The following is a 23,074-nucleotide window of genomic DNA, read 5'->3' as shown; positions in this document are numbered from 1 at the left end:
AGATAGAGAGGTTCATTTCTCTCTGATGATATTAACTGTGATAAGATAATTCTGTTACAGGCAGAGTCAGAAACCAATAGGATATGTCTAATATTGATTGTAGTGGATCCTTCCATCATTGTGATACTTTCCTCTAAAGTACAAGGAAATTTTTTTTTATATTCTTTGCATTATTACAAGAACATGACAACAGCACACTAATTAGTGCTGTGACTTAAAAAGCTTCTCATCATCCCATTGGTTTTCAGGTTTGATTTCAGAATGAAGTTATAACTCAGAAAAAATCCACAATATTAAGAAGTATTTTGTTTAGCATGTGTCTAGAAAATGAGCCCAGAGAGAAAGATTAATTCAGATTTGAATACATACAAGTGAAACAAAACAGGGTAAATAAACACATTGCCAACCCCTTTATATTTTTAATGTTACCACTGAGTAATTTTCTCTGTTTTTTTTCTCCAGGCATGATGACATCAACTGGAAAATCCAGAAATCTGACAGTCAAAAGAGTGTTGAAGAGCCAGAGCTGCAGGAATTCTTCCTGTAAAACATGTCATGATGTCTCACTTTGTTTGAAATACCTGAAATATAGCCTTTTGAAACACTTATATGAGACATAGCCCTCACCAGCAAAACAGCAGCTGTTAGGATGCCTTAATTTGTATCAGTTATACCATATACAAATCTTTTTTATGATATATGTGTATATGTAACTTGTTTGTAAGCTGTGCTGTGTAAAGGCATGGGTGAGCAGAAGTAACAATTTGAAAATTGTTATGACACTTGCAACCTCCAAAATGTTTGTTAGGCCACCGAACACGTTTTGTACTTTGTGTCTTGCATGGATATATTGTCATATATCTTTATTTCCCTTTGTCAGCAGCATATACTGTCAAAGTTTCATCCAGGACTCTGCCTGAGCAGCTCCTCAGTGAGATCAAGGCAAAAGCATTGATTGTTTTTTTAGTATGTTTTGTCTGTTGTTATTTCTATTTTTTGTAAAAAGGAAATAAAGACGGTGTTAATAGGATACTTTGAGTGCAGATATTCCTGTAATTCATTTCCTCTTTTGAGCTATAAGGTTTTTTTGTTCTTTTTGATGTTCATTTGATAATTAGACAAATCCAGTTTCTGGATTTCAGTCAATTAGTTGTGTCAAAAATTGCTTTAATATTTAGTAGTCCTTTATCAGCTTTAAAACATGTAGAATTTTTTTTAAAACCTGTGTAAATGCAGTTTTAAATTACCAATTACTGCTACTTGCCAAGCACTGGCAGTGTGCTCAGCTTTGCTGAGCTGTTACTGCATAATCTGCTGAAACTCTAATCCACATTCTCTCAAAGCTGTCATGATCCCTTTAATGAATGTTCTTTTAACTTTTCAGAGAAAATGAATTAATTCACTTTGTTTCTGGTAAACTATGAGTACATTCTTCAAATGCATCCTACAGCACAACATCCAAAAGCAGACTACTAGGCAATCTTTACTTGTCACATTTATTTATAGCAAATATGTGTGCATACATTTGCTTTATTTTGTTTTGATATGTTGATTTATTTCCATTTGAAGACTGCTACAGTTTTCTGAGAAAGATTCAAAGTCATGAGGATTTGTTTTGCTGACTGTTCTAATATAACACAGGGAAGTCAAAGAAAGTTTGCCAAGGAAATTTTTTCTTTGTCACAAAGACAGTCATAGAATCATGAAGTGGTTTGGGCTGGATAGGACTTTTATAGATCATTGAGCTCCAATCTCCCAGTAGTGGGCAGGGACATAAAAATTATAATCTTTAAAAAAATTATGATAATTAAATTCCTGCAAATGCAGAACTAGTAACTAAAAAAAATGTGGGCACATGAGGATTTTGATTAAGTAAAATGCAGTTAATTTCTGTGCAGTTTCTCTTGCCTTTTCTTTAGGCTTCATTTATGGTCAGTGAGGAGAGAAAAACTTCCTGATTATGATTCATTCTGCCTATTAGATATGTCATATTTGCCCAGAGAATTAGCTAATCCCTTCCTACTTACTACAGGGGAGCTGAGATAGTAAAGCTATAGGAATAGTTACTTACTATTTGGATGCCTTTAATTAGGTGTTGTTGTGGTGTGTTGCAATATCCTGTTTTACCTTCTCCCTTCCCCCTCGCCCCTCGCTGAGTGTGCCCTGTCAATCAGGCTAACATACCAGCAAGGCGTCGTGTGATAGGTGACCCTAGTACCTGGAGACCCTGCCCCTTCACCTGGTTGGTGACTCACCTGTCCCCTCCCCTTCCCCTGTCCTGAGCTTAAAATGTGAATGAGACCATGCGGCGCCATTCTGTTATCAGCAGTAGCCCAGTGCAGACATATCTGTGCTCATGGAATAAACATCTGGCTACCTTCTAGCAGAATCCGCTCCCTTCTTCTCTTCACCATCGCCAGAAGCTCTCCCCTGAGGTAAACGGAGTCCTGTCTTGTGCCCCGCTGCACTCTGCCGCCAGCCAAGGTATCTTTGAGGTATAACACCGCAGAGCTACCTGTGGCCCAGCAGCGAAGGTCAGAATTGGCCTAGGCACCATCTAACTGGTTATATTGGGATACTTATTCCAATAAGGTGTGATAAATGTCTTTTTTTGTGTCAGTCTTCAGGGCGATGCCACACAGCTTGCAAGGGCCAAGATGCCTGAATGCCCCAGGCACCCTGGGTAAGCACAGAATACTACTGGAAAAATACAGGGCCAGCTGAGACATCAGGGAAACAAACAAACAAACCCCAAACAAACAGACAACCACCCCCCAACATAACCAAAACAAAAAAAAAAAGCCACACTACACACATACACACAAAAAACCCACCCCAAAACCCACACAATATTAAAAAATAAAAGCCTGTACTTGCGGAAATGAAACTCAGAAATTCTTTCCACAGTTCTTATCTGCCACTTGGCAGCACTCTGATTTTTTAGCTAAAGTGATAAACCTCGCACGCTAGCTGACCTGTTTAAAGAAACAACCAAACTTCCAAAAATATCTGTGAGTCAGGAACAGCAATACCTCTAACTGGGCCTCCTGTCATCTGTGTGCATATGAAAAATCTGAAAGTAGAATGAGAAGAGACATATGTGCTGCAATTGCCAGAGTGGTGAAAGAGAATTAAAAAAGAGAAATTCTGTGTCTGATAGAGGGGCTTAAAACAAACTGGCAATCTGCATTTTTGAGAATGCAGAGAAGAAGAGAGTTGACTATGTTCATGTGAATGGCAGAAGCAGCAGTCCTGCTGAATGATCTTGACTGACTGGGGATGTGTAAAGTCTGCCACAGTCTGTTGTTCCTAGCTGAAGCAGGGGATAAAACTGAATTTCAGTGAAAGGATTTGAAGCAGATCAAGATGTAGATATTGTCAAATCCTGGAAATAAGAAACTGCTTACTCTAGAGTCTTGAGGATTTAAAAGTTATCTGCTCTCTGCAATGTAGCAATTTACAAAGTGTATTCTTATACAGCATGTGGAGAATCTGCTGCATAATGCAAGTATGCTAGGGCAATGCAGATTACTAGAAGAGATAATATGATGCCAGGAGCTGTTTGGGATGTGTGGTTAAAGATATCCATGGCTCCTGAGCACATTGAAACAGAAAGGTGTTTTGGGGCAAGCTGGTGCAGAAGAGAGACCAGCTTGATAAAAAGCAGTGTCTGGAAGGCCTAAGATGAACTTGTGTTGTATAAACTGCTGATTTTATTGTTCCTTATTTGTAGTCTCTTTCCTACCCAGGGCCCCAAAGCCTGCACATGGTACATCTGATGTCATGCCTTATAGAGAAATGCTGATTCTGTGATCTTCAGCTGGCTGATGCCTGTGCGCTTTGTGTATTTGTATCCTTAGCAGCTATAAAATCCAGGTGCTGTTACTTCTCCTGTTTAGTTTATAATCCTTGAAGCATATCTCTTCTGGCGTGAGTCTAAGTCAGGCTTCTGTCAGCAAAGCATAAGCATTTCCTAGAGGCAGAAGAGATGATCAGCGAATTTCCATCAAACATCTTCAGAAAATATCACCTATCCAAAGCTTTTAGCAGGAACATAAATCCCTTTTGATTACAACTCTTACATAAAAGATCGTCCTCCACCCACTCAGAAGTTTTTGATCCAAGAAGTCAGTAATCTGCTAATGAACCAATGTGTGTCCTAGTAAAACTGTACCTGTGGACACCACAAAGTATAACTTTTCACCCAGAAGATGTCAACATAAGCCTCCCGGTGTTTATCCTGCAGTTCTGTACCAAAGGTGATAAACAGAGTGCCAGAGAACTGTAGTGAATTCCCAATTTCAGGTAATCTCTGACTCCTTTTTTGAAAAATGAAAATAATTTGCTAAGAGCCTTGTGATTTTTTCATGGTTGACTGATTTCTTTGGTTCTGGTTTGGACTGATTTCTTTTGTTCTTTGAGACAAGCAGCATATGGACGCACATGCAGCATCAAAACTGCAAGAATGGTGCTTTAATTTCATTAGCAGAATGGTAGGCTGTGCTTTGTTCTGCATTAGTAAAGGAGCATTTTCATAATACTCCATTTGTCTGCCTTTCAGTGTCCAAGTGAGAGGTCAAATACATTGGTTTAATAAGGTATTAATAAATAAACTATAGTCAGGATAGTTGTATGAAGTGGATGGAAGAGACTAGTTAGACAGTTCGGATTTAATGTTCGCTTCACTGTAACTGTCACTCAGAAACTTCTTGTAACATCAAGCTGGCATAAGATCAATGGCATAACAAAATATGACTGACAGCGTAACAGTAAAAAAACCACTCCAACATCCACTTATTATAACAAGATGGTAACTGTCTCAGAAATATGCTGAGAGCTGATTTGTTGCATGTTTCATCACCTACCATCACAAAAAACATCAGAATATGATCATGCAACACAATCAAAACTAAAGTAAAAATGTCAGCACATCATATGCCAGGTATGAATTAATGGATTAGTGAAGGGATCTCAAAGGTGAGACAAGTTGGCATGTAGACTAAAATTCACCTCCTCATAGGCTTGAAATATTTCTTAACCTTTTAAAAACCTACTTAATAAAAAATCAACAGAAAGATTTGTTTTAAAAGTGCAATTGTAGCATCAAACTAAAAGGCTTAATTGTCTGTCGTGAAATGGTTTTGCAATGACATAGTAGGAATAATTTCTCAAAATATATTTCATTTCCTGTTCTAAGTTCTGAAATGTCTTTCCCACTGTACAGCTGTTCCCAAGTATGGGCTGTTATGTAGTTAGCTTTTGTATAACTTTTTTTTTCTCTGCATTTTGAGGTTGCAATTAAGCAAACAGTTGTGCAGGAGAAGCACAGCACCTGCTCTGCAACCAAAATATCTTTCAGACATAGAACTAGGGTGAGCACTCCATGTCCAAGTGTAAAAGCCCATGCAGGGGATTACCCTCAGTCCATCCTCTGCCTCTGTAGAATATCACTGCCCTATCACCTTCTTGCACACACCAGACATACTGTTCACTCTTTGTACCCATCTTTTCTTCATTATAATGGCTATTCAATATGTAACTTTGATCCAAGTATCAGAGACTTCAGACAGGAGAAAGCAGGTAGGTCCTTAATATGCCACACAACATCTTCCAATAAAGAAGAGTTGTGCTGCACACACAGCACCAACCACCCATCCTCTTTGCACCTCATTTAGTAGTGCATCACCACTTTTCCAGATACTCCAGATTTTGTAGTGTGGACAGCTTTTGTCTAACATATATGGTCAGCTGTAAATAATAGCTCTAGCCATCTGTTTCCTGGAGAATATTTTTTGACAGCTGCAGAGTCACTTCCTTTCCCACTCTAACAGTTAGGTGTTTTGCCAGTGTGCTTACTGGCAAGCAGTGTACAGGAAGAAGGAAAATAATTATTCAGGGTATATTTGGGAAACTGATAAGAAATCCTGATGCTGTTAGAACACAGAGCTAGCTTTTTATCTCTGTTTTCAGAAGGCAATACTGCTCCAAGAAAATAAAATCATGTGGGTCTGGAAGTGAAGGGAAGGGAAAAGGATTTTGCCCTCTTTCCTGTTCAAACATGAGCATAAGCCTTACATTTAGATAGGGTGTGGAAAAACTGCAGCTTAGGGACAAATTTCAGGGGCTTTGCAGTTCAAAAAGCTGTGGCCTGGCCATATACCTATGTGTTTGCATGAAAATGTTAAGACCACTGACTTCCAGTACACAGCTAAAAAGGAGGATGGAAATAATGCTCCTCCTTGTTGGTCTGCACATTGTCTACTAGGGGCAGAACAAGCAGCAGTAAATATAGAACTGTAGCAAATGATATGGAGGTCATGTGTTAGTAAAATTTTCCACTAGTAATGATAGCACTGGAAACAATAGCCATGGGGAAGATGGGAGAGAGTCGTAATCAGAGAATTTTAAGAACAGGTGGGAGAAGCAACTGTCTGAAATGACATGCCAGCAACAACCATCAGAAATTCCATGAGGCAGGCAGCTGGACCTGGATGACCTCCTGAGAGCCCTTTTAGGCAGGCCTCCTTTAATGGGTCTGTAATTCTACTGCGATTTTCCACTTAAAGAATCAACTTAAAAGGGAAAACTGTGAGGTCTCCACACCTTGTGACTTTTATAGCACTGTCAAGATAACCAATAATTCTGCCTGTGTTCCATGATATGGCATTTATTTACTGAGAGCACTGGTCAGGTAAGATTCACCTACAGGTTTGCTAAGGATTTAAATTAAGTGACTTAACTTTGGGCTTTCTTGAAAATGTCTACCCAAATGTAACAGCTTCTAAAATATTCTTCTGGTCTTTTAAGATGAAATCCTTTTGTTCAGTGCAATGCCCACTTTTCACCAGGCACCAGGAGCTAGAAGCAAAGGGTTTTTTATGGGAGTCTCGTTGTCTACATGTTATACTGTACATGAGCTGCCTGCTTCCCTAGCAATGGGAGCAAGGCCTGTGCAGAAGAGAGCTGCACCATAAAAGTGCGTGTATAAAACAGGCTGTTCACAGGTTTTTTCCCATTTTTCAGAGGGAATTGTTTTAATATGTCACTTGTTGAACTTGCCACAGGTGCTACAAGCTCTCTTGGGTACCTCATGCAGCAGTGCTCACTGTTTCCTGCTGGTGTCAGGGGATAATTCACTGATGTTGCTCAAGAAGACCTCACTTGGCAATACACAGTAGGATGCTGATTAGATCTATGTTATTCCAGGTCCTTTATTTATCAAGTAAAAAAGTAAATAAATCAGCCAATTCTTTTATTTCCTGGAGCATGACATCTGACAGTTGACTTAGAGGAGACAATAAACTTCCTCTTACCATGAAGATTTAAATCCCAAAACCATGTCTGAGGCAGCTGCATTTGTGTGAACTATTTTCTGAGACACTTGATAATGAGAAAATTCTTGGTGTACCCCTTATAGATGATGTTTTAGATCACAATTGTCCTTGGATTTCCTAAAATCTTAACAGAAGAAAGAGACATCCTCAAAATCTATAGCCTATAATTTCTGGTTCCACTGGGAATGCATTTGCAATAAATAAATTTACATGCATTGCTTTTAAAATAGTACAAACAGCACTGTGGCAAAAGTGCTGACTGGTCTCACCTAAAAGTCACTTGGATGCCTCAGTGTCTTGAATGTGTTTGTCTGATATGTTCCTGGGCATACTCTCCTAAGTGGCTTTTCTGAAGCTGTTTTCCCTCTACAGTACGGAGTAGAAAACAAACATATTCTGAGCAACTCCAACTCTGTGGTAGAAAACTGCCATCCAGTGACATCCAGTGTCAGCATTGAGGATAATTTTTGCCAGTTTTGAGTAGAATAGCAATATGTCTTCACAAATCTTTTGATACTGAGGGTAAGTGCTTTAAAGCATTAAAAGGAGTATTTCAAAGTATTAAAAGAAGTTAAGAACAAAGATTACTACAAAGAAATTCCATTGCAAATATTTACCTTGAAAGCCTTTTCTGCCTTCATATAAGCAAGGTAAGCATATGCTGAAAGAGGGAGAAAATCCTTTCTATGCCATAGCAATTAAAAACCCCAGACTGTCTCCTAGTTTGCTTTTTGTTACACTTTTAAAACTAACATTAAATGGCATGTATTTCATTAGGCAGTGTAAAAAAGACAAAATATTCACCTGGACATGAAATGAATGTGATTTAATTTGAGGTTGTGTTTGTGAAAATCCTCTACTGGAAAAGTAGTGAACTCACTCTTTTGGAATTTCTGGTTTTGTTGGGCACAGAAATTTGCCACATTACAAATAGTAGGCATCTCTAGGGAGCTATTTCAATGCCTATTTCAGCCTTTCTCCTGAAAGACAGGAGAGACTTGCACCTCCATGTGAACATTTTAGACCAGATTCTGTGTGTTTAACATGTCTGTTATCTGGTCTGAGCAGCCTTTAAGACAAAGACTGGACCATGTCCAGCAGAGACTAAGGAAAAGAGAGTTTGGACTTGACTAAAACCAAAGTATCTGAGCCACATGGAAATTTACATTGCTAGGTAAGTGCTTGGCAGTCAGGAGGCCCCTCACGCTTCTCCTGTAACTTCACCTTTTGAAGCAGATGGAAGCCAATATCTTTAGCACTATGAAGTCAGGTAGGGGAAAAGAATGAATCTGTTCTGACAGTAAGGACAGTACGGAATTCCAGAAACAGGAGAAATCCATTTCTACAGAGATTGATTTTTCATTTCTGCCCTTGTCCTCCAAGTATGTGAATAGATATACACTCTTTTTATATGTATATTTATATGTAAATATATAGATACATATCAGAAGAATTTAAGATATCACACAGGTATAACATAAAATATAACTTGGCAGCTACTGTTAAACTAACAGGTTTTCTCTGGTATTTTATGATCTTCATCTAGATTTATGGAGCAAAACATATGTCAGTCAAACATTGCCTATTAAGAATAACAGTAACTTCGAAGAACTGAAAGTATGTTGTGCCAGGCAAAGGGAGATCCTTAAGAAATATTTCACATAAAAGTCTCTTTAGGAGCCACAGTTCTCCTAATGATATATTTTGAACTTGATTCAACATGCCTTGGAAAGATTTTAGATACAAACTTTTCAGGAGACAAGTTCAAACCATTTGCATTGGAATTCTATTTGAAACCCAGTAACTGCAAAATCATGTGTCATTAGTATGATTATCCAATTAGTAACTATCCTCAGAGTATTGTTTTCTGTATTCCAGATGCTTTTTGTTATGCAACACTGAGTGCAGCACGCTCCAGGTTTTAAAGCATAAATCTAACATTTTTCTCTAGCTTCAGGCACTAAAGTATTACAGAAACACTTTTCAGCAAACTGTCGGCAAAATGCAGGAACAAAGCTGTTAAAATAGAAGGTATGTGGGTAAGAATGCAGATATTATCTGCATGCAGTAGTTAGGATTTTGGGTGGCAAATGGACAGTGCTCTGTGTGCAGACCACAGAAACACATCATGGGGATGCTGGCTGCCCTGTGGCCTCGCTGATCACCAGAGGGAGACAGAGCGTGTAACATTTCCAGATAGTGCTGAAAGTGGCAGGCAGTGCTCAAGGTAAAGGTAGCATGAGATTATGCAAGTTTCCAAAACAGTGACAGATAGGAATAATAATGAGACTTCACTCTGTGCTCTGTGTTCTTTTGGACAGACATGCATGTGACAGATGAGTAACTTTCGTAATACCTCAGGACAAAATATTTCTGAATATAGGCAGACTTACAAGTAATCATTTTGTTTTATTCTAAATTAATAAAATACATATGTAAACACAAATGGTTTAACGAAATCAGCACAGAAGCATGTGCATATGTGCATTTTGGGGTGCTGCCTTGTTGAGAGAACAAAAGGAGTGTTTGAGACCCCATTTTCACCCCAGCGGGAACTTGTTGTTTTTAAAAAAGACATGTCTACAATGATATTTAATTATTTCAAACTTCTTAATGTGTTGTAAGTTTTGGTGGTGAGAATACTGAGAAGTACATTCTCTTTTATGGCCACATTTCTTGTAATTAACCTGTGTTACAACAAGGCTGAGAAGACAGCAGAGACGATCTCTGCTTGACACCTGCAGAACAGTGAGATCATCCTGTGGATGATGAACTCAAGCCTTTACTGTTTCATCAGCCAAAATAATGATTTAGAAGTCTACAGTGGCTGCAGCAATGACTGTTGGAAAAAATCTAGCAGCCAAAAATCATAGTACTGCTCCAGGCAATAGACCAGCAGGTCTCAGAGGCCTCATAATTACCTGGATGAGATGGCTTCTCACAGGTCCCATGGCTAATCAACATCCTCTGCTCTCAAGAACTTGCATTTGCTAACTGCCTATGTGGCTAAATTACTTCATTCTGCTTTCTATCTTACTTTATTGATAGGAAAGAAAAAACTGGCAACTTAATGATTTGCAAGTAGTTGGGCTGTCAGACAGTTTTTCCCTGAAAGCCCATTCAGTGTCATTTCCCTGACATGTGTTGGAGCAAAACCATTCTGAAACGGTCAGGATAATGGGAGCTCTCAAGTATTCTGTCTTTCAAAACACACACAGAAAATCTATCATTTCTTCTGTGCACCACCCATGATTGCTGCAGAAATGGATTGCTTACACAGCGCTCATTTTATGTTATCAAGTGCAAACAGCTTTTATCTGTTCAAACACAGTGGTATGAAAAGTTATTTGAAGAATAGGGGAGAAGAAGGAAAGACACAGAATGGGCTTTTCTGTTCAAAATAGTGCCTTCATGTATGGCTGTGGCCTTGGCTAATTTTGGCCATTGCAACTGTCTTAAATTTACTGTGGAAAAAGTGTCCCATTTGCCAGTTCTATGAACCATTTCCTTTGTAGCACTGAAATAATGCCATTTCTTGATCAGACAGGCCAACGGGATTACCTGGTTGTTAATTTCTGGCATTTGGCTTTACTGAAAGTTTTTTACATTTAAAAATAAGCTGAAATAGATAAGCAGACACAGACTGTTCTCTTGTTCTGCTTCCTCTCAGACATGTCACGCTTGCACTGGTACAGTGGCCAGAGAAAAGAAGCCATATATACTTCTACAGGTAGGACATGCATTCACATGAATATTACCTGACTGGAATTTACTCTACTAATGCATGGTTTGCTTTAGGAAATCTCTGTGTTCTTGCAAACAGAAACTTAAAACAGGGGAAAGACTTTTTCACAAAAGCAAAGTCTAGAGTTACATCTATTTTGAGCACCCATTTTAAGAACACTTCAGAAAATATATACTGCTATTGTTTTTATTTCATCATGTGTTTTCCTCCTTTATTTAGTCATTTACACAGTATCCATCATGATAAAATTTAACCATCTGTACTATGTCACATGAGCCAAATATTCCTTCTAATGAAGTTCCTTGGGAATATTGTCATTAATTTCCAGCTATACTGGGAATTTTTCCCAGTGTTTAAAATTAAGTAATGTCTTTCATCTCCAGAGGTCTTCAGAGTTTCTCACATGCTGTGGACCTGCCCCCAGTCATACTTAATTCTTCAAAGAATTTGTCTCCGGTGACGTGATTTAGGTTTTAGTTCAGCACATGCAGTGTTGGGTGTGTATATATAGTGTTTTTACGTCAAAAGCAAACACGTTTGGTGTGAGCACTTGAGTCTGCACACGCACAAAGGCAGGTTGTGTGTTTTAAAGGGCCATTGTTTCATTTACTGGCACAGCGTAACACGGGAGAGGCTGGAGGGAGGCAGCGGAAATATTAACTATTTTGGCACAGGAGTCAGGAAGATAGCTGAGATCCAAAGAAGCAATTTGATGCTTTTTCACCATCTGCAAAAGGATTTTTCTCAGCTGGTTGGTACAAGCAGCCACAGAGCGTGAGTGAGCTCATGCCTGTGTCTGTCTCGCAGAGCTTCCTGCCGCAGTTGCTGGAAAGCCCATTTTCTCTCTCTGCAGTTTCAGGCAACTTTGCAAAGGAAGGACCATGACAGCATGAAAGTGGAACATATAAGAGCTTCCTATGAGAGACCAGCTTCTAAAAACTAGTTGTATTTCTTTCATTTGGTCCTTTGACTTAGAAAATAAATTACAATTTAATTGTAATAGGAGATTACTTATAGCCTCTCTTCCATATCCACAATTCTTGTTGGAATCTAAACCTCACCAGACACTAATAGCTATTCAAACTGTACTTTACTTTTGTCTGTGTTCTTTCTCCATTCTTCTTCTGGGGAGAAGGAAGGGTTAAATCCACAACCTCACAGAGGAGTAATAGTTCTGCCCAAAAGACAAGTCACAACCAAACTATTTAATTGTAAACGTCTCACTGAAGAATTGGTACACGAATGAGACATGACTTCATCCTTTAACCTACATGCTTCACTGGTCTAGGGAACCCTGGTGGGTTTGGCCCATTTTAGTCATAGTTGTCATGGGAGATCCATAATGACTTGGTAAAGTAGCTTAAAAAATCTCCATGCAGAATCCAGCATATGGTATATTTATTGGCAAATGTTAATCCCCCTAGGAACAAGTTCTGCAGTAACAAATGATGAATTATGTGGCTTCATAAGCACTCATGTCATCAAATGCACTACTGACCTTTTTACATTTTCTGGGGGATTTTCTGCTGTGTGCAGTTTCTCTAGTTTGGAACTGAAGCAGTTTAACACCGTGTCCTGAAGGAAACAGGTAATCAATAATTTCAGTTTTGGTTACTGTAAAAGGTAAATGAAGCCTGTGTATTTGTTGGGTAAGTAAGCAATACAGGGTTTAACAAAGCTTAAACAGGGCCTAAGAGAGAACTTGAACACTCACAGTACAAGGACACAAAGTAGACTTCCTTTGCAGGAGAAAAGAAGTTAAGAGTAGGCCAAAAGGTTTAACACAAAGAGTACCAGAGTTAAAAAAAAAAAAAAAATAATTTCAAGCATGTTTTCTGAGGGCAAGAAGCTAAACTGGGAAAATACTTCACTCCACTGAACAAGTCTGATAAGAATTTTCACAAGAGATGGCCACAAAGTAGCCTGCAGTTAGCAGCCAGCAACCAAGACGATGAACTCCCATTGCAGTTAATCTGAAAGATTATCTGAATCTGTTGCCTGAATACCATGGTTATAATTTTGGCCTTGTTGGAGGGGGAAACTCTAGGAACTATACTGAGAGCAGAGAAGGCCTGCCTGAAATTACCAGATTGAGAAAGAGAGCTGAAGATCAGGATGCAGTCACATCTGGCCGATCCCATAACTTGAGACTAGTCTGCCCACAAGAGCAGCGTCTGAACCACCATTTCAGCAAAGACTGCTGCTGAAACCAGAGCACCTTTTCCAGCAGAATGGTTTTCCAAAACTTACATTTTAGGATCTAATAGAAAGATGCAGCTATTATAGTGAGTGTGGAACACACAGAGATCTGTGTATACAGCATACAGTCAGTGCTGCACACAGGTACCCACTGGCTGCAGCACAGGCAGAAATTTGACAGCCAATGCTTTCATTTTCTTATTGGACACAGACCATGTTAAATTCAAACCTAACTCTTTGTTGAGCCAACTGATGAATTTGAGTTCTTCTGTTCTTGACTGAATCACTACTAAACTCTGCTTCACCAGCAAGAGCTGGTATCAGATAAGGCAGTACCCATGGGAGAAACTGAACCTATATCTGGCAAGGTGCATCAGCTGCCAAGTGAATCAAAGGAATCCATAGCTGCAGTGGTAACACAGTTGGTTTTGGTCCTAGCTTCTCCCTGTTGCTCTGCCTGACAGCTGAGATGAGCTATCAGAGCTCTGTGTTGCATGCACTCAGCTGTGGACAGACACATAGCCACTGGAAACAGTTTATCCCTGTGGCTGAATCTGTAGAAGGCATGTAAGTAAAGATTTAAGTTATCTTGATTGATAGATAGATAGATAGATAGATAGATACCAGCACAGATCTGAGGAATGACTATTTTAGTTTACCGTGTGCTGCACTACATGCCACTAAAATCTGTGCTAGCAATTGTGTAAGAGTAAGTTGCTGGCTGGACCACTACCACTGTTACTTTCTTCTATTATAAATCCTATGGGGCTTTTCTCTGTGGCTTGTCTGGGTGCACTGCAGAAGCTGAACAGATTGCAAGTGGAGCTGAGCTGGAAGTGCCACCTTCTCCATTTTTGTGAAGACTGACCATAGCCACAGAAAGCAGTGCAGAAAGCTGTGCACTTCGGCAGTTCCACTGCTATCTTATGCCTCAGGACGCCCTTACAGAGCCACAAGGAATGCTCACCAGAGATCTGTCAACCACCTCTCTTACCCTCAGGCCCCAAGGTAAGGAGATGCTTTGTCAGCACCACAGAAACAATCCTTGAGCTATCACTAACCCGAGAAGTATGAGGCAAACAAAGTCGACCAGCACAGGCACACTGGAAAGCACAGTAATTTAAGCGGACTGAATCGCTTGGGGCTGGGGTTGCCAAGAGAATTTTTGGGCCATGAGAACATTTATACACGCTGGGCCTGGGCTGCCTTCTCCATCCCATCATGACTTCCAGCCCTAATTGATTGGAACTGCCAAGCCTGGCTGCCAAGCAGAATATTTTTACAATCCTGGTTCTATTTATGCACTGACAAATACAAAACTTGGTGTCAGAAAAGAAACTGTGAAGCAGAACTGCAGAAAAAGAGAGAAGTTGGCAGAGAGGACTATGAAATGATGAACAGGGCACTGAGGGGTAGTGCCACATGTTAGTACTGTGCCTGGTGCAAGCGAGTGCTGAGAGCACTTCAAGAAACATGCCTGTACAGGTCTCTGAAACATACTTTGGCAAGATGCTTTATTTTGAAATGTGCACTGGCCTCTGCTGGAGATGAACTTGCTTTTCTGCTTTCAGTCTGGTTCAGAGACAAGTGACACCCAAATTTATCACCTTTATCAGAGCATTTTTAAGCATGGAACCAAACCTATTACAAAATGAAAACCACAAAGGATCTCAGTAGAAGTAGAATGTTTTTATTGTCTATGACTGAAAAGGAAACCTGTTTTGGAAAAAAACCCTCCTCTTTCTCAGGCAGGAAAACAGCCTTTTTAGCCATAGAGGAAAAGGCAGTCTTCTTCTTGAGGTTTGATTTCTTCTCCTAGCCAGAAGAATTGGTGCATGTCCACTAGTTACAGGGGAATCAGTTTGGAGGACCACAATTTTTTAAAGGCTGTTTTTTTGCACCCATACCTGACAACCCATGTATTTATTACAGCTGACCCAATCTAAAACATCTTTTCTCTTTCATTGGTACCTAAAAAAGACATGAGAATAGTAACAACTTCTCTCACAACATATTCTCAGCTCTGTTTCAGCTTATGCAATGACCACAAGACTTCACAAGCTTGTTTGTCATACTTTTAGTCAGATGGGGCTGTCTCTCCAGTTATGCTTGCTGCACTTATATGAATGCATCAGGCTTAAGAAGCACACTTGGTAAAACCCAGAGAATATCTGGAGTGGCCCCTAGGAGACAGAGAGGTGAGGGTATTCTGTAATGTGATGTTTTTTCTTTACCTGAGTTTGGATCCTCTCTGCTTTTGCTCTTTTGCTCTGTGGTATGATGAACTCTTAATTCCTGTCCATCTCTGAGATTCCTACAGCAATGACTGACTGCAGCTGCCAATCAAAGAGTAAAAGTGAGAAGTGGGTGCATTTCCATATATATTTGGTAAGACCTTATCTGAACCCTTTCTGTGGGTTTCCTAACTGCAGTCATGAGCAATAAAATGCCCAGGCAGAGACTGAAAGCAGATAAACTTATCAAAAGGACAGTAACAAACCAAGGAGGTTCAATGAGAAACTGTGTGACTCCTTGAGTAAATACAGCTGCAATCAGAACGCTGAAGGTAGACTGGCCCAGAACTGATTTAGTGTGGTAAGACCAGTGTCCCTTCTCATGCATTAAGTAGATGACTTGATCTTTTATGTGATCTACCAGGAGTGTTTTATGAGCAGAACTGCCACATAGTCATTCGTCACTTCAGCACTGGGAGGATGACTGCTGAGTGCTGCCCTTCTGTCTGCCTCCAGTTATGAAAATTGATTGTGTATTGATCGTATGGTATATTGACTTACTGCTAACACCATAAATAAGGACTGCAAAACTGCCTGCTTTTTCACAGCTGAGGAAAGGTATTGCCTACACATGAAGAGTGCCATATGTGTTTTCACATTCAGGCCTTTGTAGCAGCAGCTACGAAGAGGGAGGAAAAATACCCAGCCACCTCATATGACAGAGCATCAGACTGAGGCACGGCCAGCTGCGGGCACAGGAGGTGGAAAAATCCTGTGAGGTGCCCTAATCACCTCTTTATTCCCACTCACCCGCGCGGGAGAGAGGCCAAACCTTCCTTCGGCCATCCCCAGCAGGCGAGAGGCGAGTCCCCGGCCGTTGTCCTGAGGCAGCGCCGCCGGCCGTGTGCGGGAGCGCTCCTTTCCCGGGAAGCTCGCTGTTTCCCTCAGGAAGGCCGCAGAGGGGGAAGCTCGCTGTTTCCCTCAGGAAGGCCGCAGGGGGGAAGCTCGCTGTTTCCCTCAGGAAGGCAGCAGAGGGGGCCCTCGGCCCGCGGACAGGCCATGCGGGCGGCTCGGGGCTCTCCCGACCCTCGGGAGCCGCGGGAGCCCCCGGCCCGCCGCCCTCCTTGGGCACCGGGCACAGCGCAGGGTGCAAACGGGATTTCCAAGCACTATCCCCCATTTAAAGGCTATGCTGGAACGTTTCTGCCGTCCGAGGCGGCGTGCTTGTCCTCTGCAAAAATAAAATTAGGCTGAGCAACTCAGGGGACGTGTTACTGGGAGCAGCTGAATTTTTCTGGGTCTCCCCTGCATCCTCCTTCCCTGCCACAGGCAAGCTGAGAAAAACCTTTCCCCATCACACCCAGTGACTTGCAAGAACATCTGGTGGTTCCACCACGTTTACTAAGGCATAGTTAGGTCTTGCATGTGGTTGGAATTGGCAGGCCTCAAAGAGAAAGTAAGAGAAATGTGGTGAGATTTAATTGCTTCCTGTGTATCTAGGAAAACCACCCTCAAAAGGTGTGATTTTTAAAGTTTTAGTATGATTTTCCAGGAAAATAATTTGTTTGCAACATCAGAAATCAAGAGTTTGAAATGAGGACTCTCCAGAATATTTGTCCTTTACAATCAAGTGTATTGTATGAACATGATTAAAAGGATACAGAAAGAGCTTTCTCTAAAAAGACAACATTTTTTTAATCATACATAGTATGAAAGGAAAGACAGTAAGGAATCGCTTTATCACTCATCACTAGAATTCATTTTATCTCTGATTCCACAGCCCAGCATTAATGCCAACAGGATGGTGCACAGAAGCATTCTAGAGGAAGCCACTGTAATACCTACATGGTACCCACAAAGTATGATCCTGATTACAGCCACCACTGCAGAACAGTTTGTTTCAGTAATTATAGTTTCCTGAGATTTCATGTTCTCTATAGCAATAAAAGAGTGAAGAGTTGTTATGTTTAGTTCAAACTTATTCTATTTGTATCTAATAAGCAAGTATTGTGTGATCATAAAATAAAACCAATTCCTGATGGAGCAGCCCCCCTACTCAGAGACAAGACAGATACAGAAAAGGAAGGAAGAATGAATGGCAAACCCTCCCATTTTTATTTACTTGTGATGTTTAACATTTCCCTGGGTTTCTACCTTGTGCCATTATCTCATTTTTGGGGGCTCTCTTCAGGTGTAATATATTATATTTGATTCCTCATGTGAGCCAAAAGTTTCATGATGACCTGGGGAAAAATTTTTGTGGAAACTGTAAACTGCTTCCTTTTTACCTTTTTTAAAACCATCAGGGCAGAATGATGCTGACTTTATGCTAATGATTCAAATGGATTCCTCAAACTGTCAGAATTGTAGTTTTGTCAGCACAACCTGCTTTGGATAAACAGGGAGAATCCAGCCAGAAGATGATTGCTGGAGAGGTAAAAATGAGGAAAAATGCAACTCAAGAATTTGAGATAAAAGTTACCTATCTTCTCCAGGGCTGTGCAGCAAATCCATCTCTGGGAAAGCACAGGAAGATATCAACAAGTTGAACTTGCTTATGACTAGCTGGGCCACCAGTCTGCTGCATGCCACAGCACAGCATGGATATAACAATGTGCCTCTAGAACATAAACTCCACAGAGATTGGGGTCTAAAACTGGGTTTGTGGCTCCTTGCAGCTCAGGAACCCTTGCAGACCCCTTGTTTTTTTACATGGTCTGCTACCTACTGTCAGCTCCTTCTGTAAGCACGTTTGTCCACCTTCCTCTCCTTAGGCACAGGGTGTCTCAGCAGTTGTAACTGGAGTGGAGTCAGGAGGAGACAGAGCAGCCAGGGAGGAGGGAATGAACTACTTTTGGAAAAGCCATGCAAGCAGATTGTGAACATGGACAGTGAAAGTTCTCTCTCTGGCTGGAAAGACAGCAGGTGAAAGTGAGGAAAAGCCAAAAACCTAGGCTACTTACCTGTACCCACATGTCTCTCAGATCTTCAGGTGACATCATGTCACCCATCTGTCAGCCTGGAGCCATGGAACCATTTGATGTGCCCACGTGTCAGTGGATAGCCAAAAAGCACAAGGAGGCTGGGACTAGCCTGGCAATTATCACCTAGTGATGCTGAACACTGAAAATTTTCTAAAGGCCTTCATGCTCAAACTTACACTCAAACCAGTCAAAGTTTCTAATGCTTGTCTAAACGGGTAAAGAAACAAAGCACTGCTGCTTTGCGTTTTCTAATTAAAGTACAGTGGCAGAGAAAGTATTTGAATCTGACAGCCCTGAAGCATTACATCAGCAATGTTCCTCCTCCCAGTGCTGTACCAGGGTGTCACTTCTGTCACTTTCCCATGGGCTGAACACTAGAGATGCTACGGCTCTCTAACAGTGCGCATCTACCTGGAAAGAGCTAAACCTTCTTTGATATTTTATGTGTCATCCATATAATCATGCTTTAGGGTTTTTACTTTTCAATGGGTCCTGATTTTACAATAAGCCCTGTATGGGAGGAAAAGGGTTGGAATAATAAATAAGCATGAATAGGGTGCTTGAATAATGATCTGAGATCTGGTCTTTCACAGCATTCAAGGAAGCCATCCTTTTTCTGCCTTGCATTATGCTGCTGAGATGCTGCTGCTAACCTGATACTATTTCTTGTCCATCTTGACTAAAAAGGTAGCATTTGATTTTGAAATAGTACATTTTTTATTTTAAATGGAATAGAAAAAAATTGATTTTAAGCCCTAATTGCATACATGTCAAATAACATGTCACATTTAAAGGCTGTTGTGGGAGCCAACTGGTGTAATTGTATATGGACAGTGTTATCTAATTTACCCTGCTTTGTATGATTTACTGGTATGTTTTGCTGTGGGTTGCATTATTTAGTTGTTTGATAATCTCTTTTCTTTCTGTTGTGATTTATGACATGGCATTTCTGCCTGTTTTATATCAGTGTGTTATTTTGTCAATCAAATTCTCTTTGTGCAGTGGCAATATACAAAAAAGATAGTGGGGAACAGCCCATGTAGTGTATCTAATATTTACTTCAAACAGATTATTTATGGCAAAATATATCAGAGGAACCAATTTGCAAAGCAACGGTTAGTTATATGTAAAGAACAAATGCTGCAATCAGCACTCTATGGGTTTGCTTGTGTATGTGTTGTGGACCTGTACAGTTGTCTAAATGATTAATGGGCACAAAATGAAAACTCTTTTTTTCCCTTTTGAGCCTTTGTACTTTTCCCTTTTCCTGATGGTGGAGTCATATCCTCTGTCTTTGCTGCATCACATCTCATCTTTCTAGCCTTCTTTGGGACAGAAGGAGTACATCCAGGGCCTGGCTGTTGCCTTTCCCTGCTGGAGGCTGGGAAGGCTCAGGGGGTTTTGTCTGGTTTGGTGGCTGTGTGCCCCTGAGGCACAGATGATGAGCAAAAAGAGGATGGAATGCATCCCAAAGGCTCGAGGCTGTGTGCTCAAGAGGCCATGTAAGGAAGTCAAAGGCAAGATGTAGAATGCGTTAACTGTAGCCCTCAACATCTCCTAGTGGAATGAGAATGCTAGTGCTCCATTTGACTGATTTCTACAGAATTATCAAACTTTGCAGTTCATAATATTTTAGATTTTACAAGCTCTTTACCAATCACTTACTGAGTTCTTTATTTATGAGAAGGAAATGCAAGAATTTACTGAAGTGAAATGCACTTTAGGCTTGTGAAAGACCTGATTATCTATGAACTATCCACGAAATATGGCAGTGGAGTGACAGTGTATGATACTAATAATATCATAAAAAATTGAAAGAGCAATCTATAAGTTAAGGCTTAAAAGAAATTTTCAATTATAGTGTTTTCAATTTTATTGGAACCAATTCTACTACGACAGGCACTCATTCAGAAAACCAGCTTGAGTACTAAGCAGTTGAATGATGATGCACAGTACATGCAAGCAGCCTTCTTAGATAGCTGCAGAGGGCATAAAGTGTTAAATTGGTGCTACTCAGGTTTGTACCAGAATGAATTCATGACACTGTTCCCAGGAAAAGCAAAAATCAAATTGGCTTCTGAAGACTCATATTCACCCATGATAATAATTTACCTGTTTTTAAGCATTTGATTTTTGACAGTGACCTCAGTTATTTACATATGATTTAGAAGTCAGCATGGTATAATGAGGACTTTAGACGGTTACAAAGAAAACAAAAATAAATTGTATTTAGTGAGAGGGAGCAAACATGCCTGAAGTAGCTTAGGAAGGTGGAGCCTTTTTGTTGATTTCAAAGAGAATGCAAAAGAGTGCAAGGCTGAATGAAGTATACTTGTATCTTTCATACCTCTCACATATTTGTCATGGGGAAAAAGTGAATCTGTTTTTAGAAAGAAACCTTGCCCCCCCCAAAAAAAAGGGATCATGAGAAAGTGCAGTCCCCAGCTCAGCTGTGAATTGGTATTTCCGGGTTAAGTGACCAGAAGGGTTTATGGCCCTTCTTAGAATTACAGGTCTACATGCCTTCTTTCTCTGTCTTTATCTCTGCATTCACAGGCTCAGTGGATGCTAGGTATTTAACAAAAAGATGACAATTTATTCACTTGAAGCAAGAAAACTTGACAGGTCCAGATGACTTTAAAATTTACAACATAAACAAAAGCGAGACAAAAAATAAATAAATACTTCACATCAAAGCTGCTGCTGAGAGTATCCTTATTTTAATAAAATATCTAGAAAGAGCATTTTTTAGGGAAATGAGAACATAAGAGGAGTGCTGATTCAGATGGAGGAAATAAACAGGTACTTTCTTTGGTTATCTTTCCAACAAAATGCAAAAATTCAAAAAATTAACTGTGGAGGCAGTGTTCAGACTGTGTATAAATCAAAGGCTTTCCTTTAATCTTTTACTAATCCCTTACTTATCTTGTCTACTGTACATGCATTGTTAAAAAAGATACAAGCAGAGCGAAGACACACAGATATGCTAAAGGAGTTAAATTACATTATTTCAAATACAAAATGCAGAAGGCCCACCGCTGAAAAAGTCTTTGATTTGACCCAGACACATTTAGTTTTCAAGATGAATAAAAAATTCTCACAGTCATTAGCAGCTCACCTATTTTGGAATTATTGAATCACTTCTTCTTTTCTAAATTATGATAAATACAAAAGATTTGTAAAGATAAGGTATTGATCACCTTTGGTTTATACCAATGCACTAAATTCTCATTATAATTTAGGAATAAGTAACAGTAATGTAATTCAAATTTATTTATTTTTATGTGTATTTTATGAGAGAAATTTTGCTAATATATTTATATTTTGCTATAATACTTCTAATATAAGAACAGAAGTTGACCCCTATTCCAGTCCTTTTCTGAAACTTAGTTCAAGATGAAGGTTGTTGAAAATAATATAAATTATTAGCAGTGATACTGCTTATATCTGCAGAACAGAACTCTTCTACTCTTGGTGATAATGAATGTTACATTTGAGTGTTTCAGAAACCTGCAGTATTTCCTTCAAGCACACAATGCAACTGGAATTTGTAATCTGCTGTGTATCAGACAATTCAAAAGAGATATTACTACAGAACTGGAGCACAATTTTACTTAGCTTAACATTGTGTTATGTTTTATTTTATGAATTACCCCAATCATCTTGATTTTAAAATTGGAGAGGAAAACATTTCCAGATATGACTCTTATAATCAAGTGTTGTTGATTCCGCATCCTTTAGTACATATTTTAATGGCTAAATGTAAAGGATTATCAAGTCATCAAGTACAAAGCACACAGTATCTGTTACTGTATTATTTCATCCTAGATATTTTTCTGAAAACTACACCACTGCTCATTGTGTGTATGATGGTGCTGCTGGAGGAGGTATGAAGCAAACTTATGAAATAAACTTAAAAAAACAAAAACAAAACCAAAAACCAAACAACCAAAAACCCCAACCAAAAGAACCACAACTCTTCAGAGACTGGATAAATAGTAAGAAGCATGTTTAATACAACTAATTTATAGATGAATGTGGTGCCAAGCTAGAATACATTAACAAGGTAAGGCTGCAGGGCCTCTAGGTAAGATAATATATTGCTTTCATTAAAAAGCAATCTGCATGGACCATATCCACTAACACTGGAAACTCTGCAGCTGTCACCTTTATCAGGGGAACAAGAGCAAGCCACTACATTTTAATCACTGGAGTTTGTCAGGAACGAAAAACAGCCAGCTTCCCACAAATCAACAGACATGTATCCTGATAAGGAGAGTGAATTGGAAAAGGACAGCTACACCCCACACTACACCACCTATTCTGGAGTGATCAAAGCACTGTAATTGTAGCAGATAAATCTACTGAATTAGGCTCTGGGATGAAATGTTCGTCTTTTCACAAAACAAATGCAGGTTTACTTGAGTCATCTGAGACATATTTCATTATTTAGTTTGAGTATTCCCAGTACTTGCCACAAAGGCAACAAGAAAGAAAAATGGGATGTCTGTATCCAAAATCTAGTGGCATTTTTTCCAGAATCTCTTTTCTGGTCATTAAACAGTAATTAATATCAGA

The 23,074-nt window shown here is 39.7% G+C and overlaps 1 protein-coding gene across 5 annotated transcripts in view; it reads left to right on the top strand.

Annotated features, from left to right (window-relative positions):
• Positions 1 to 1,030, top strand: part of SNCAIP (synuclein alpha interacting protein) — an 88,309-nt gene extending 87,279 nt beyond the window's left edge. For all 5 annotated transcript variants that reach the window (XM_005488429.4, XM_005488427.4, XM_005488428.4 and 2 more), the window contains one exon: positions 463 to 1,030. In XM_005488429.4, the coding sequence (XP_005488486.1) occupies positions 463 to 468 (6 nt within the window). In that variant the 3' untranslated portion in view covers positions 469 to 1,030. The remainder of the gene's footprint in view (positions 1 to 462) is intronic.
• The last annotated feature ends 22,044 nt before the right edge of the window (positions 1,031 to 23,074 follow it).

Source organism: Zonotrichia albicollis, chromosome Z (assembly GCF_047830755.1).
Source record: "Zonotrichia albicollis isolate bZonAlb1 chromosome Z, bZonAlb1.hap1, whole genome shotgun sequence".
In the NCBI taxonomy this organism is placed as follows: domain Eukaryota; kingdom Metazoa; phylum Chordata; class Aves; order Passeriformes; family Passerellidae; genus Zonotrichia; species Zonotrichia albicollis.
This window is presented reverse-complemented; position numbering and strand designations above follow the sequence as displayed.